Source organism: Narcine bancroftii, chromosome 7 (genome assembly GCF_036971445.1).
Source record: "Narcine bancroftii isolate sNarBan1 chromosome 7, sNarBan1.hap1, whole genome shotgun sequence".
Lineage (NCBI taxonomy): Eukaryota > Metazoa > Chordata > Chondrichthyes > Torpediniformes > Narcinidae > Narcine > Narcine bancroftii.
In genome coordinates, this window is record NC_091475.1 from 172,622,453 (window position 1) to 172,635,789 (window position 13,337).

General features: G+C 41.4%; 1 protein-coding gene across 2 annotated transcripts in view; it reads right to left on the reverse strand.

Annotated features, from left to right (window-relative positions):
- Positions 1 to 13,337, reverse strand: part of pspc1 (paraspeckle component 1) — a 91,150-nt gene that overhangs the window by 34,697 nt on the left and 43,116 nt on the right. The window contains exon 7 of one of the 2 annotated variants that reach the window (XM_069891344.1): positions 12,335 to 12,392. The exons of the other annotated variant lie outside the window; for it this stretch is intronic. Coding sequence (XP_069747445.1) covers positions 12,335 to 12,392 — 58 coding nt within the window. The remainder of the gene's footprint in view (positions 1 to 12,334; positions 12,393 to 13,337) is intronic. 2 annotated transcript variants of the gene reach the window in all.

Genomic DNA, 13,337 nt, shown 5'->3' on the forward strand with positions numbered 1-13,337 from the left:
AGTAACTCACTTGGCAGGAACAAGAGACCCGAATTCAAATCCAATCATGCAGCTATTTGGGACAAATTGTCAATGCTAGATTGCAACATTAGGATAAAAGGTTTAGTACAAAAGCAACCATCTCAAGAAATTTGAAATAATGAGAAATAAATCACACTCTACTCAGCCTTCAGGAAAGGTCATATGCCCATATTTAATAGATGTGGAAAAGAATTAGAAAAGGCCTCATGATAAAACATCCAAAAAACAGTTTTAGGAACTAGGAAACGGTATCCAAAAAGTAATAAAGGGGAGAAAATGCTGAATATGGAAAAATAAAGTAACAAATATTTGCAAAAATTTAAAGAGTTTAAACAGCTCTGCAGCTAGAGTAACAATACCAACACTAAAATAAAGTCATAAAATCCCTTTTATCCATGTTGCTGAAAAAAGATCTACCTTCAAGTCCCTAGGTTTCTTTGTTCCAAAAAAAACCCCACAGCCAACATCTCCAATTTTCCTTCATGAATTTTTTTCAGTCTTGGCAGGCTTCCTTTATAACCTGCATATTGAATGCTTGCATTTCCTGCAATTTGGTGACTAGATCTATCCCAAGATGTCTTTTATAGTAATCCAATGATAACGTAGTGGTCTTGCTTTCTATGGATTGGCTAAAAAGAAAGTATTGTGCTTTTTAAGTGCAATGCCAGAGGGATTAGTAGAGCCAAGTTGACTCAAATTTTAAAGTATTTACATGACAAAATGAATTCAAAGTTCAAATTTTAGATTTATGGTTAGAATATATACATGACATCACATACAATTCTGAGATTCTTTTTCCTGCAGGCCAGGCACAATTTCTACTCATCTGTAGTGCAAAAAAAAACCTCAAGATACATAAAAAAAAGAGAAAAATACATATAAAAAAAGAAATGTAAACAAACTGACTGCGCAGTACAGAAAAAAAAAATCAGTAATAATGTGCAAAGCAAGAATCCTTAAAAGAGCATTTAATTGAGTATATTAAGAGTCTGTTCCTGAACCTGGTGGTATGTGTCTTGTGGCACCTTCTTTCCTGATGGCAGCAGCGATAATAGAGCACGACCTAAAATTGGTGTGTTCCTCAATGATTGCTGCTGCTCTCCATTGGCAGCATGCCATATAGATTTTCTCAATAATGGAGAGAGCTTTGCCTGTGGTGTACTGGGCTGAGTCCACTACCTTTTGCAGGGCTTCACTCTCACAAGTATTGGTACCCCCATATCAGGCTGTGATACAGTGATCCACTACACATCTACAGAAGTTTGCCAAGGTTTCCCATGTTATACTGAACCTCTGCAAACTCCTGAGGAAGTCGAGGTGCTGACATGCTTTCTTCACAATTACATTAGTGTGTTGGGTCCAGGAACGATCCTCCAAAACAGTGACTCCCAGGAATTTAAATTTGCTTACTTTCTTCACTTCTGGTCTTTCAGTGATAACCGAATCATAGACTTCTTCCTAAAGTCCACAATCAGGTCCTTGGTTTTGGCGACATTGAGTGCATACTATTCAGCCAAGAGTTTAATCGCCCTGTTTTTATCCATATTCTACCGTGGTATGGTCAGCATATTTGTAGATAGTGTTGTTGTTGTCCCCACAGTCATAAGTGTAAAGCAAGTAGAGCAGGGGGCCAAGTACACAGCCCTGTAATGTTTTGGTACTGATGGAGATTGTGGAGATGTTCCTACCAATCCTCACTGGTTGGGGTCTTGAAGTGAGGAAACCCAGTATCCAATTACACAATGGTGTATTGAGGCACAGGTCTTGGGATTTGCTGATCAGTTTTGAGGGGATAATATGAGTTGAATGCCGAACTGCAGTCGATAAAGAGCATCCTGATATATACATCTTTACTGACCAGGTGTTCCAGGGCTTTGTGTATACACAATGAAATAGCATCTGCTGTAGATCTGTTGCTGCAGTAGGAAAATTGGAAGGGATCACGTCGCTGCTCAGCAGGAACTTGCATGCTTCAACACCAGCCTCTCAAAACACTTCATCACTGTGTGTCACTGGTCGGTAGTGATTTAGACACATTATCAAACTCTTTCCCCGAAGATTCCAGTCTTTTTTTCCCACAATTCTTTCATCTCCATTGCATCTGTTCCCAGGACAAAGTCTTTCATGCTAGATTATCAGAGATGTCCTCCAAAAAAAGTAGCTTCCTCTCTACTACCATCAACTTGGCCCACATATCCTCCATTACCCACACATCTGCCCTGGCACCCTCCATACCTCATACACTATTCCACTAGCCTCCTCATCCAACAGATCATCCACAGCCATTTCTAACATGTACCTCATGTTCCCACCACCAGACACATCTTTTCCTTTCCTCTGCCTTCTACAGGGAACATTGCCTTCTACTGCTCCTCCATTTCCATCAATCACCACCATGGCACTTACGCATGACTGCGGTTAAGTGCTACACCTGTGCCCACACCTCCTACCTCACCATTATTCAGGCCCTAAGTAATTCTAAGGGGCCATCTCCTGCATCTGGATGTCCCATTGTGGTCTTCTCTGCATTGGACAGACTGGGAGATTGCTTTGTTGAGCAACTTGGTACTGTCCATCACAATAGCAGGATCTCCTAGTGGCAACCCATTTCAAGTCCCTGCCCCATTCCCATCGCTGGAGGATGCAGTTGGTGAAGTATTTTTGGGATCAGTTCTTGGCCATCAATTATTTACTAATTGAGGGTTGGTTGAAATATAAGGATTCAAGACACAAAATTAAGACAAAGCATGCACTTTATTGATTTTCTTTGCTCTCTGTATTGCACAGTTTGTTTACATTTGTTATCTGTTTACAGTTCCTTTATTTGTTTAGATGTTTACACTGTGGACAGTTTATTTTTTGCACTGCCAATTAATGGTAATTCTGCCGCACCCGCAGGAAAAAGGAATTTCAGGGTTGTATCTGATGTCATGTATGTACTCTCACAAAAAAAATCTGAAATATGAAATCTGATGTGATCAGGATAATATAATCCTAGAATAGGGTATTGAAAACAGTGGCTAGATACAGAGGTAAATGCATTACTCCGAGATCGTGATGCTAATTTCAGGTCGGGTAATAAGATGGCATGAAGATCTGCAGGGGCTGAACTCTCCCATGTAATCAGGAAGGCAAAGGTTGGGTACACACACAGCATCCAGACACTGGGCACACGTGTACGGTATTCAAACCACAACTAACTACAAGTCAACCTTGTGGGTCAGCAACAATGCCTCCCTTCCGGCAAGTTGAATACCTTCTACTTGCAGTTTGCTGAGGAACAGTCACACTGCATCACTGCAGGTAAGGTGAGTTAGAACCCACACAAAGCAGCAGGTTCAGATAACATTTCTGATCAGGTGCTGAAGGTAGGAGTGCGACTGTGCTGACAGAGGACATAACGGACATCTGCCACATCTCACTGCAGGAGTCCACTGTCCCTACATAATTCAAGGTAGCCACCATCATTCTCGTGCCCAAGAAAGTAATGGTAACCGGACTAAAAGACTACTGCCCAGTGGCACTGAAGTTTACGATCATGAAGTGCTTTGAGCCGCAGGTGCTAGATCACAAAGTGCACCTTCCAGCAACATTGGACTTGTTCTAGTTTCTCTGCCATCTAAACTGGGACAGAGATGATACAATACCCTAGACGCTCCATTCTGACCTGACCCACCCAGAGAACAATACCTCGTGCACCAGGCTGTTGTTTATTGACTTCAGCTTGGCATTCATCATGATCATATTTCAAAGGCTGGTGAATAAAATGTTTTCGCTGGGGTTTAACATCCCTCTCTGCAACTGGATTATGGACTTTTGACAAAAAGACCATAAACCAGTTTGGCAGCAAAACTTCAAGCCTCATCATGCTGCGTACTGGCGCTCCTCAGGTCTGTGTGCTCAGCCTGCTATTGTTCAGGCAGCTGACTAACCATTGCATTTACAGATTCAGTTCCAATAGAATTATCAAGTTTGCAGATGATACTTTGGTAGATGGGCCTCATCAGCATCAATGAGGAGATCAAAGGGTTGCACAATAGTGCGAGAACGGCAACTCAATGTGGACTAGGTGAAGGATGTGATTGTGGACTTCAGAAGGATGAAGCTCACCCATTATGGAGCATCAAAATCAGGATTGCCAACCTGGGGAATAGCTTCCTCCTGCAGACTAACATATTGATGAACAGTATCCTGCAACAGTGTCAATCATCCCACGTAATTTTACGTTTATTTTGATTATTTAGGTGATCATTATGTACTCTGTGTTTTGTGTGTGCACCATGGTCTGGAGAAATGCTGTTTCATCAGGTTATACATGTACAATGTGATAATAAACTTGAACATGATAGATAAATTGAGGTATCTGCTTGTTTAAAGGCAAATGCAGGAAGTAGTTAAAGAGGAAAGGGCACATTGGCCTTTATTGTCAAGGGAATGAAATTCAGAAATAAAAATGTTTTACTGCAATTATATAGTGGGTTGGTGAAACACTATGGAACTGAATGTTTGTTACTTTCTGCAACCATCTGCGTTTTTGGGCACTCAAATTACAAAGCCAGATGAGATAAAATCTGTAGCGGTTTTATAGAGTATTTGATGACATAACCAATTTCCTCAAACTTATTAGAAAATAGAGGCTTTGCCTTCTTCTCAGTTGCCTCACTATGCTGGTTCCAGAAAAGGTCTTCTGATGTATGGACTCCCAGGAACTTGAAGGTACTAATCCTCTCCATCCCATTCCCATTAATATGGACAGATGCATGGTCCTTCTGCCTCCCCCTCAATATCAAAAAGCTCCTTGGTCTTGGTGACATTGAAAGCAAGATTTGTTATTCTGGCACCACCCAACCAGATTCAGTAGTGTAACATCTGGGATGAGGAGGATTGTCCTATCAATAGATGGTAAATATTATTAGGTCTGAATATGAATTTAGAGGCATTAGTAGTAATCATTTTGAGATATACAAGATATGAAAATACTGGAAAAGGTAGATTTTAAGATGTTTTCACTACTGGGAGTGTCTTGATCAAAAGAACACCACTAAGAGATAAGAAGCATGACTCATGAAAAAGAAAATTATTACTCCCAACACACAAATGTCAGAATCTGTTAATCGAGAGCTTAACATCACCAGGAACCAAAAGCTTACATTCACAGCCAATATAATTGTTGCCTTCAAGAGGACAACCCAAAATTCCCAGATAGGCACTTTGGACCAGTTAGCCCAAAACAGAGCAAGAAAAAATGCAAAATTTACTTTAAAGATGTGATTACATCTGCCTCAGGATCTTCGTGATGCCACCATCATCACCCTGTACAAAAACAAAGGCGAGAAATCAGACTGCTCAAACTACAGGGGAATCACGTTGCTCTCCATTGCAGGCAAAATCTTCGCTAGGATTCTACTAAATAGAATAATACCTAGTGTCGCCGAGAATATTCTCCCAGAATCACAGTGCGGCTTTCGCGCAAACAGAGGAACCACTGACATGGTCTTTGCCCTCAGACAGCTCCAAGAAAAGTGCAGAGAACAAAACAAAGGACTCTACATCACCTTTGTTGACCTCACCAAAGCCTTCGACACCGTGAGCAGGAAAGGGCTTTGGCAAATACTAGAGCGCATCGGATGTCCCCCAAAGTTCCTCAACATGATTATCCAACTGCACGAAAACCAACAAGGTCGGGTCAGATACAGCAATGAGCTCTCTGAACCCTTCTCCATTAACAATGGCGTGAAGCAAGGCTGTGTTCTGGCACCAACCCTCTTTTCAATCTTCTTCAGCATGATGCTGAACCAAGCCATGAAAGACCCCAACAATGAAGACGCTGTTTACATCCGGTACCGCACGGATGGCAGTCTCTTCAATCTGAGGCGCCTGCAAGCTCACACCAAGACACAAGAGAAACTTATCCGTGAACTACTCTTTGCAGATGATGCCGCTTTAGTTGCCCATTCAGAGCCAGCTCTTCAGCGCTTGACGTCCTGCTTTGCGGAAACTGCCAAAATGTTTGGCCTGGAAGTCAGCCTGAAGAAAACTGAGGTCCTCCATCAGCCAGCTCCCCACCATGACTACCAGCCCCCCCACATCTCCATCGGGCACACAAAACTCAAAACGGTCAACCAGTTTACCTATCTCGGCTGCACCATTTCATCAGATGCAAGGATCGACAATGAGATAGACAACAGACTCGTCAAGGCAAGTAGCGCCTTTGGAAGACTACACAAAAGAGTCTGGAAAAACAACCAACTGAAAAACCTCACAAAGATAAGCGTATACAGAGCCGTTGTCATACCCACACTCCTGTTCGGCTCCGAATCATGGGTCCTCTACCGGCACCACCTACGGCTCCTAGAACGCTTCCACCAGCGTTGTCTCCGCTCCATCCTCAACATCCATTGGAGCGCTCACACCCCTAACGTCGAGGTACTCGAGATGGCAGAGGTCGACAGCATCGAGTCCACGCTGCTGAAGATCCAGCTGCGCTGGATGGGTCACGTCTCCAGAATGGAGGACCATCGCCTTCCCAAGATCGTATTATATGGCGAGCTCTCCACTGGCCACCGTGACAGAGGTGCACCAAAGAAAAGGTACAAGGACTGCCTAAAGAAATCTCTTGGTGCCTGCCACATTGACCACCGCCAGTGGGCTGATATCGCCTCAAACCGTGCATCTTGGCGCCTCACAGTTTGGCGGGCAGCAGCCTCCTTTGAAGAAGACCGCAGAGCCCACCTCACTGACAAAAGGCAAAGGAGGAAAAACCCAACACCCAACCCCAACCAACCAATTTTCCCTTGCAACCGCTGCAATCGTGTCTGCCTGTCCCGCATCGGACTGGTCAGCCACAAACGAGCCTGCAGCTGACGTGGACTTTTTACCCCCTCCATAAATCTTCGTCCGCGAAGCCAAGCCAAAGAAAGAACATTACCAGGAAGACATAATCTTGAATCAATGCAGTATAACGAAGATTTTGAAAGGAAAACAAGGCAGTTATCATTTCCAAGTGAAGCTCTCAACAAATCTGAAATTGTGTGTTGCGAGAGCCTGCAAAATTCAAATTATTTTCTTGCTTACCTCAAAATATTTAGATTTGGAATTATACCCTAAAGCACCAAATTAAACCCAAAAGCACCAAGTTGCAATTTAAATTAATCCCTGGCTTGATTACACATAACCACTGAGAAACCAACTTCACTGCACTACATTTCTCTGACTGAAGTACAGCAGAAACATTGGAATTGATGTTGTGGTCATATTATGAGAATGACATAATTCCTTTTATAGCACTTACAACCATTCAACTGAGGAATTATTTAATACAGTTGGCCTTGCCAACCCACCAAAAGATTCATGGCTCTTGTACGATTGAGGTAAATGACCATATTCTTAGGTTATCTCCAGATATCAAATTTCAGGGGTATGAGGCTATTGAACAACAGTCAAGGCAGAAAAGTGGTCTATTCCTACTTTTATATCATTGAACTATGATATCTTTTAAAAAATCTATGATTTTGTTCAGTTACACTCGACAAGATGAAGCATATTTCTAGAGTGCTCCAAGTATGACTCATAACTCTAGTAGATTCTTGAAAGTTTCATTTCAAAAGATACAACTTAAGGAATGTGCTGCAAGGCAAAGATTTTTTACCACGTCTCTCACAACATATGCAATACACTCTATTACTCTTTCATAGCAAGTTGAATGCATATGATTTATTTGCATTTTTATATGCCAATATAGTTCAAATATAATGTTCTAACTGCTAATTAGTTATATATTTCCAAAACCTTGCTTCAATTTCAAAAGAATTATTTCTTGGCAATACTTCTGCATAGCTACAGCAGAGGTGAGAAGAACCCTAGCCAAAGTGAACCCACACAAAGCAGTGGGACTAGACCACATACCTAGTCAGGTACTGAAGGATTACTCAGACAACTGATGGAGGTCCTTACGGATATCTTCAACACATTACTGCAACAATTCATTGTCCCCGCAAGTTTCAAGAGAGCCACCATCATATCGGTATCAAAAAAGGCCAACAATAACACGCCTCGACGACTACTGCCCCACGGCACAGACCTCCACCATTCTGAAATGCTTCAGAATGGGGTGATGGAACACATCAAAGCAAACCTCCAAAATGCCTGGACTCATTTCACTTTGCCTATGGATGAAACTGTTCTACTGATGATGCTAATAGCCTTGTCCCTCCACTCCATCCTGACCTACCTGGAGAATGACGCTTCAACTGCCAGAATGTTGTTTATCGACCAGCTTGGCATTTAATACAATCATTCCCCAGAGGCTGGTTGAGAAGCTGTCCTCATTGGGACTCACCTCTTTCTGTAACTGGATTCTGGAATTTCTAACAAAAAGACCACAGTCTGTCTGGGCTGGCAGCAGAACATTGAGCACTCTCACACTGAGTATTAGCTATCTCAGGGCTGTGTGCTCAACCAATTCTTGGTCACACTATTGACCCATGACTGCAATGCCAGATCAAGCTCTAACAAAGTCAACAAGTCTGCAGACAACACAGCAGTAGCATGCCTCATCAACAACACTGATGTGTCACACTATAGAGGTGGAAAATCTCATTCATGATATGGTGCAAGAATAACAACCTGACTCTCAACATTGACTGGACCTGTGGTTTTCAAACTGCCCCTTAAATTCACATGCCACCTTAAGCAACCCCTATGCCATAAATGATTCTTAAGGGATTGCTTAAGGTGGTATGTGAGTGGGAAGGGAAGATTGAGACCCAATTATTACTGAAATATTTTGCTTGACAAAAATTGTCATTGACCCATTTCCCTTGGAGTTATGAAACCGTGCACATAATGAGTCAATTAGGAACAATTAAAACAGTGGTTTTTAAACCTTTTTCTTTCCACTCACATACCACCATAAGCAATCCCTTACTAATGACAGAGCACTTACGGCATAGGGATTGCTCAAGATGGTATGTGAGTTTAGGGGGGGGGGGGCAGTTTGAAAACCACTGGACTAGACAAAGGAGATAATTGTAGACTTTAGGAGAACCAGGAACGACCACCCTCCACTATGCATTAATAGCTTGGTAGTGGAGACAGTAGAAACTATCAAGTTCCTCGGAGTCCACTTAAGTAGTGGTTCATCTTGGACACGTGTCTCGTTACTTGTTGTAAAGGAAGGCACAACAGCAACTGCACTTCCTAAGACCGAGGTGGGCAAAGGTACCGGCCACCATCCTGTCAGCTTTCTACAGGAGCTTTATCAAAAGTGTCCTGGCCGGCTGCATCATAATGTGGTACAGTTGCCAGAGAGCAATGGATTAGAGGTCAATCCATAAGAGCGACAGAGAGGATTATTGGGATATCCCTCCACCACCCCAACATTTACACAACCTAGCAGGATCACTGTTTGAAGAAGGTTCGCAAAATCATTGAGGACCACCCTGCACAGAGCATCTTTCAGCTGCTCCTGTTGGGAAAGTGATACAGGAGGCAGAACTACCAGGCTAAGAAATACCTTCTTCCCACAGTCAGTGAGACTGCTGAACAACTGGATGAAAGCTCATACAAATCCTCTGAGACTCTACTATTTATTAAACAATATTTACTTTTATACATGTATATACATACTGCATATAGTTTTGATGTCTGCTTGCATGTTTTTGCACCTAGGACCTGACCTGTTTTATCAAGTTGTACTTGTACAATTGAATGATAATATACTTGAATATAAATGCAACATACTCAATTCAAGAATTCAACCTATTTAATTTCTTCTTTGGCTTGGCTTCGCGGACGAAGATTTATGGAGGGGGTAAAAGTCCACGTCAGCTGCAGGCTCGTTTGTGGCTGACAAGTCCGATGCGGGACAGGCAGACACGGTTGCAGCGGCTGCAGGGGAAAATTGGTTGGTTGGGGTTGGGTGTTGGGTTTTTCCTCCTTTGCCTTTTGTCAGTGAGGTGGGCTCTGCGGTCTTCTTCAAAGGAGGCTGCTGCCCGCCAAACTGTGAGGCGCCAAGATGCACGGTTTGAGGCGATATCAGCCCACTGGCGGTGGTCAATGTGGCAGGCACCAAGAGATTTCTTTAGGCAGTCCTTGTACCTCTTCTTTGGTGCACCTCTGTCACGGTGGCCAGTGGAGTGCTCGCCATATAACACGATCTTGGGAAGGCGATGGTCCTCCATTCTGGAGACGTGACCCACCCAGCGCAGCTGGATCTTCAGCAGCGTGGACTCGATGCTGTCGACCTCTGCCATCTCGAGTACTCCGACGTCAGGGATGAAAGCGCTCCAATGGATGTTGAGGATGGAGCGGAGACAACGCTGGTGGAAGCGTTCTAGGAGCCGTAGGTGATGCCAGTAGAGGACCCATGATTCGGAGCCGAACAGGAGTGTGGGTATGACAACGGCTCTGTATACGCTTATCTTTGTGAGGTTTTTCAGTTGGTTGTTTTTCCAGACTCTTTTGTGTAGTCTTCCAAAGGCGCTATTTGCCTTGGCGAGTCTGTTGTCTATCTCATTGTCGATCCTTGCATCTGATGAAATGGTGCAGCCGAGATAGGTAAACTGGTTGACCGTTTTGAGTTTTGTGTGCCCGATGGAGATGTGGGGGGGCTGGTAGTCATGGTGGGGAGCTGGCTGATGGAGGACCTCAGTTTTCTTCAGGCTGACTTCCAGGCCAAACATTTTGGCAGTTTCCGCAAAGCAGGACGTCAAGCGCTGAAGAGCTGGCTCTGAATGGGCAACTAAAGCGGCATCATCTGCAAAGAGTAGTTCACGGACAAGTTTCTCTTGTGTCTTGGTGTGAGCGTGCAGGCGCCTCAGATTGAAGAGACTGCCATCCGTGCGGTACCGGATGTAAACAGACGCTGTTATTTAATTATAATTTACATTAATGACATGAATGATGTTAAAGTCAAAGAGTACAGCCAAGGAGCAATGTTGGTTGAATCACTCCACTTAATTTATTAGCAAATGGGCTAATGTTAGCCACATGTTAAATTAGGAACCAGGATATAGCTTACTGCATCTGAATAGTCACCGTAAGGGTACACTGTGCAAATGGACACGAGAGCAATACCCATTTGCACGGCATAGGGTTGAGTACATTTTTACTGTTTATGTAAAATGGCAAGACAAAAGCTGGAGATTAAAATAACGTCATGCATTTTTCTGCACTGAAAGCAAATTTCTGTACCATCACTGTAGCGCGCTGGCAATCTCAACTCGACAACACAAATTGCTACCATGGATTACCAACCTTTTCAGGCTGACCACTGTGGACAGTCAAAATTTTTTAATCCATTACGAAGTAAATGACAATTGTTTTAATAAAATACTCATACAGACCATTAGTACAAAGTGATAATAATGATTATTTGTTAATACACAAATTTATTTGGGAAAATATTCCCTTAAATCTCAATAGTTTGATATTGGTTTCTCATCATTTTGTTTTGGGGCAATATGAACCATTACAACAGTCAATTCAATCAAACCTTTAGTATTATATGTATGTTACTATTGATATGTCATCAGCACTGTTAAACTTAAAATTTTCAGATCTAGCGTTATTCACTGAAAATAAAATTGGCAAACAAAAACTAGGTGAAGCCAAAATGGGTATATAGGTTATAACTTCATTCAATTGCAATAGGTTTTAAAAAGAAAAATGAGAATATTTGGCAAAATATTCAAAAAGATATGTATGCACTGTTTACACCATTATCAGAAATTGTACAAAAATACACACTACTATTCCATGTTATTCTGTATTATATATGCACAAGTTCTTAACAATCAAATTTTAAAAAATATTTAGAAGATATGACTTCTACAATTGTATTACTTAAATAATTTCACCAAGTATCTTTAGTACAAGGTAAATGACATTAATGCTGAATGTTTATTACTATCAAGACTTCAGTGAATTAAAGAAATACGTCTGTTGAACTTTTTTTTTTTAAAAAACATTATGAAAAGAACAGTCATCTACAACATCAAAACAAACACATTGGAGACAAGCAGGGAATATATATTAAAGAATTTTTTGTCCATTTATTTGATAGTATACAAAGGGCTATTATATACTATGTATATAGTTATGTACAGCAGAAATACTTCTATTTACCAAGTTGTTTGCCATGTTATAAAACTCATACACCAGATGTGGAGTTAGTATCAGGAGAATGCCAGTTATAAATGCAAATTTTAAAATTAGTTACAAGCAGGTACAGTCCCAAAGAACATTACTAGGCACAACCATAAAAGAAACAGATGTCCAACGCCTCAGGTGTTTTCATGTGTTAAAACCCTACCTCCCATGCCAATTCCTCCACGTGGACCCATATCACCCATTCTCATATCCTGTTCTCTCTGAAAATAAAAACATTTTCATGATCAACCTCCTAGCAGATTGTCCGTATATTCAAGTTCATACCTTCAAAAGCACTAAAATCCCCAGTAACCTTTCCAAGATTCAGTTTAATAAATTCTCAAGTTGTAGGAAGGGAAAAAAAAAATAAGCAGGATTCAAACCTAATAGTAATTTCAATTTCAGCTCACGATTGAAAATTGGTATCAATTGATCAGTTGCTCATCCTACACCAGCCAATTTCTTTCACTCACCCCATCGCCCCAACCAGGATTCTATTATACAGCTTTACAAACCATCTACAGTAAAATCCCTAGTATCTGGGGGGGACATTGACTGGACGTGAATTTTCCAGTTGCTTGAGATTGTGTGTTGCTTGATTGGCGAACTAACAGCAAGGCGTGCCAATTTTAATCTTACTGTTTCTATATTTTTTTAAACCCATTTATTTGTCGTGATCTTTTTTGCCAGTTGCTTATTGCCACTAATTCCTTGAATTCTGGATAACAGGGTTTTTTTTTTTAAAAAACAGTAGTGAAAATTACCATCAACTTCTGGCCTTTATTTATGAAATCATATATAAACATTGAAATTAATGCATCTCCATTCAGGAGATTTGCACTCATTTTGGAAAGTTTGCAAAAATTATGATACAAAAAATATTAAAAATACACAAGCCTGCCTATTCCTTATTTACAGAAAACTGAATAGTTGATCCGGTCTTGCATTATAGCAGAATTTGTTTTTCTGGTATCACCAGAATCTCACATTATTACAAACAAGATTAACCTGTATTTTGAAAGTCAATTGAGGGGGGGGAGGGGGTCATAAATTTAATACATTTCACACAAAATTATATACATTTAAAATCACAATTGATGCAACATCCCCAAGTATGTTAAAATGATTCTCTTGATAAAATACACAAAATATCCAAACCATGGCCC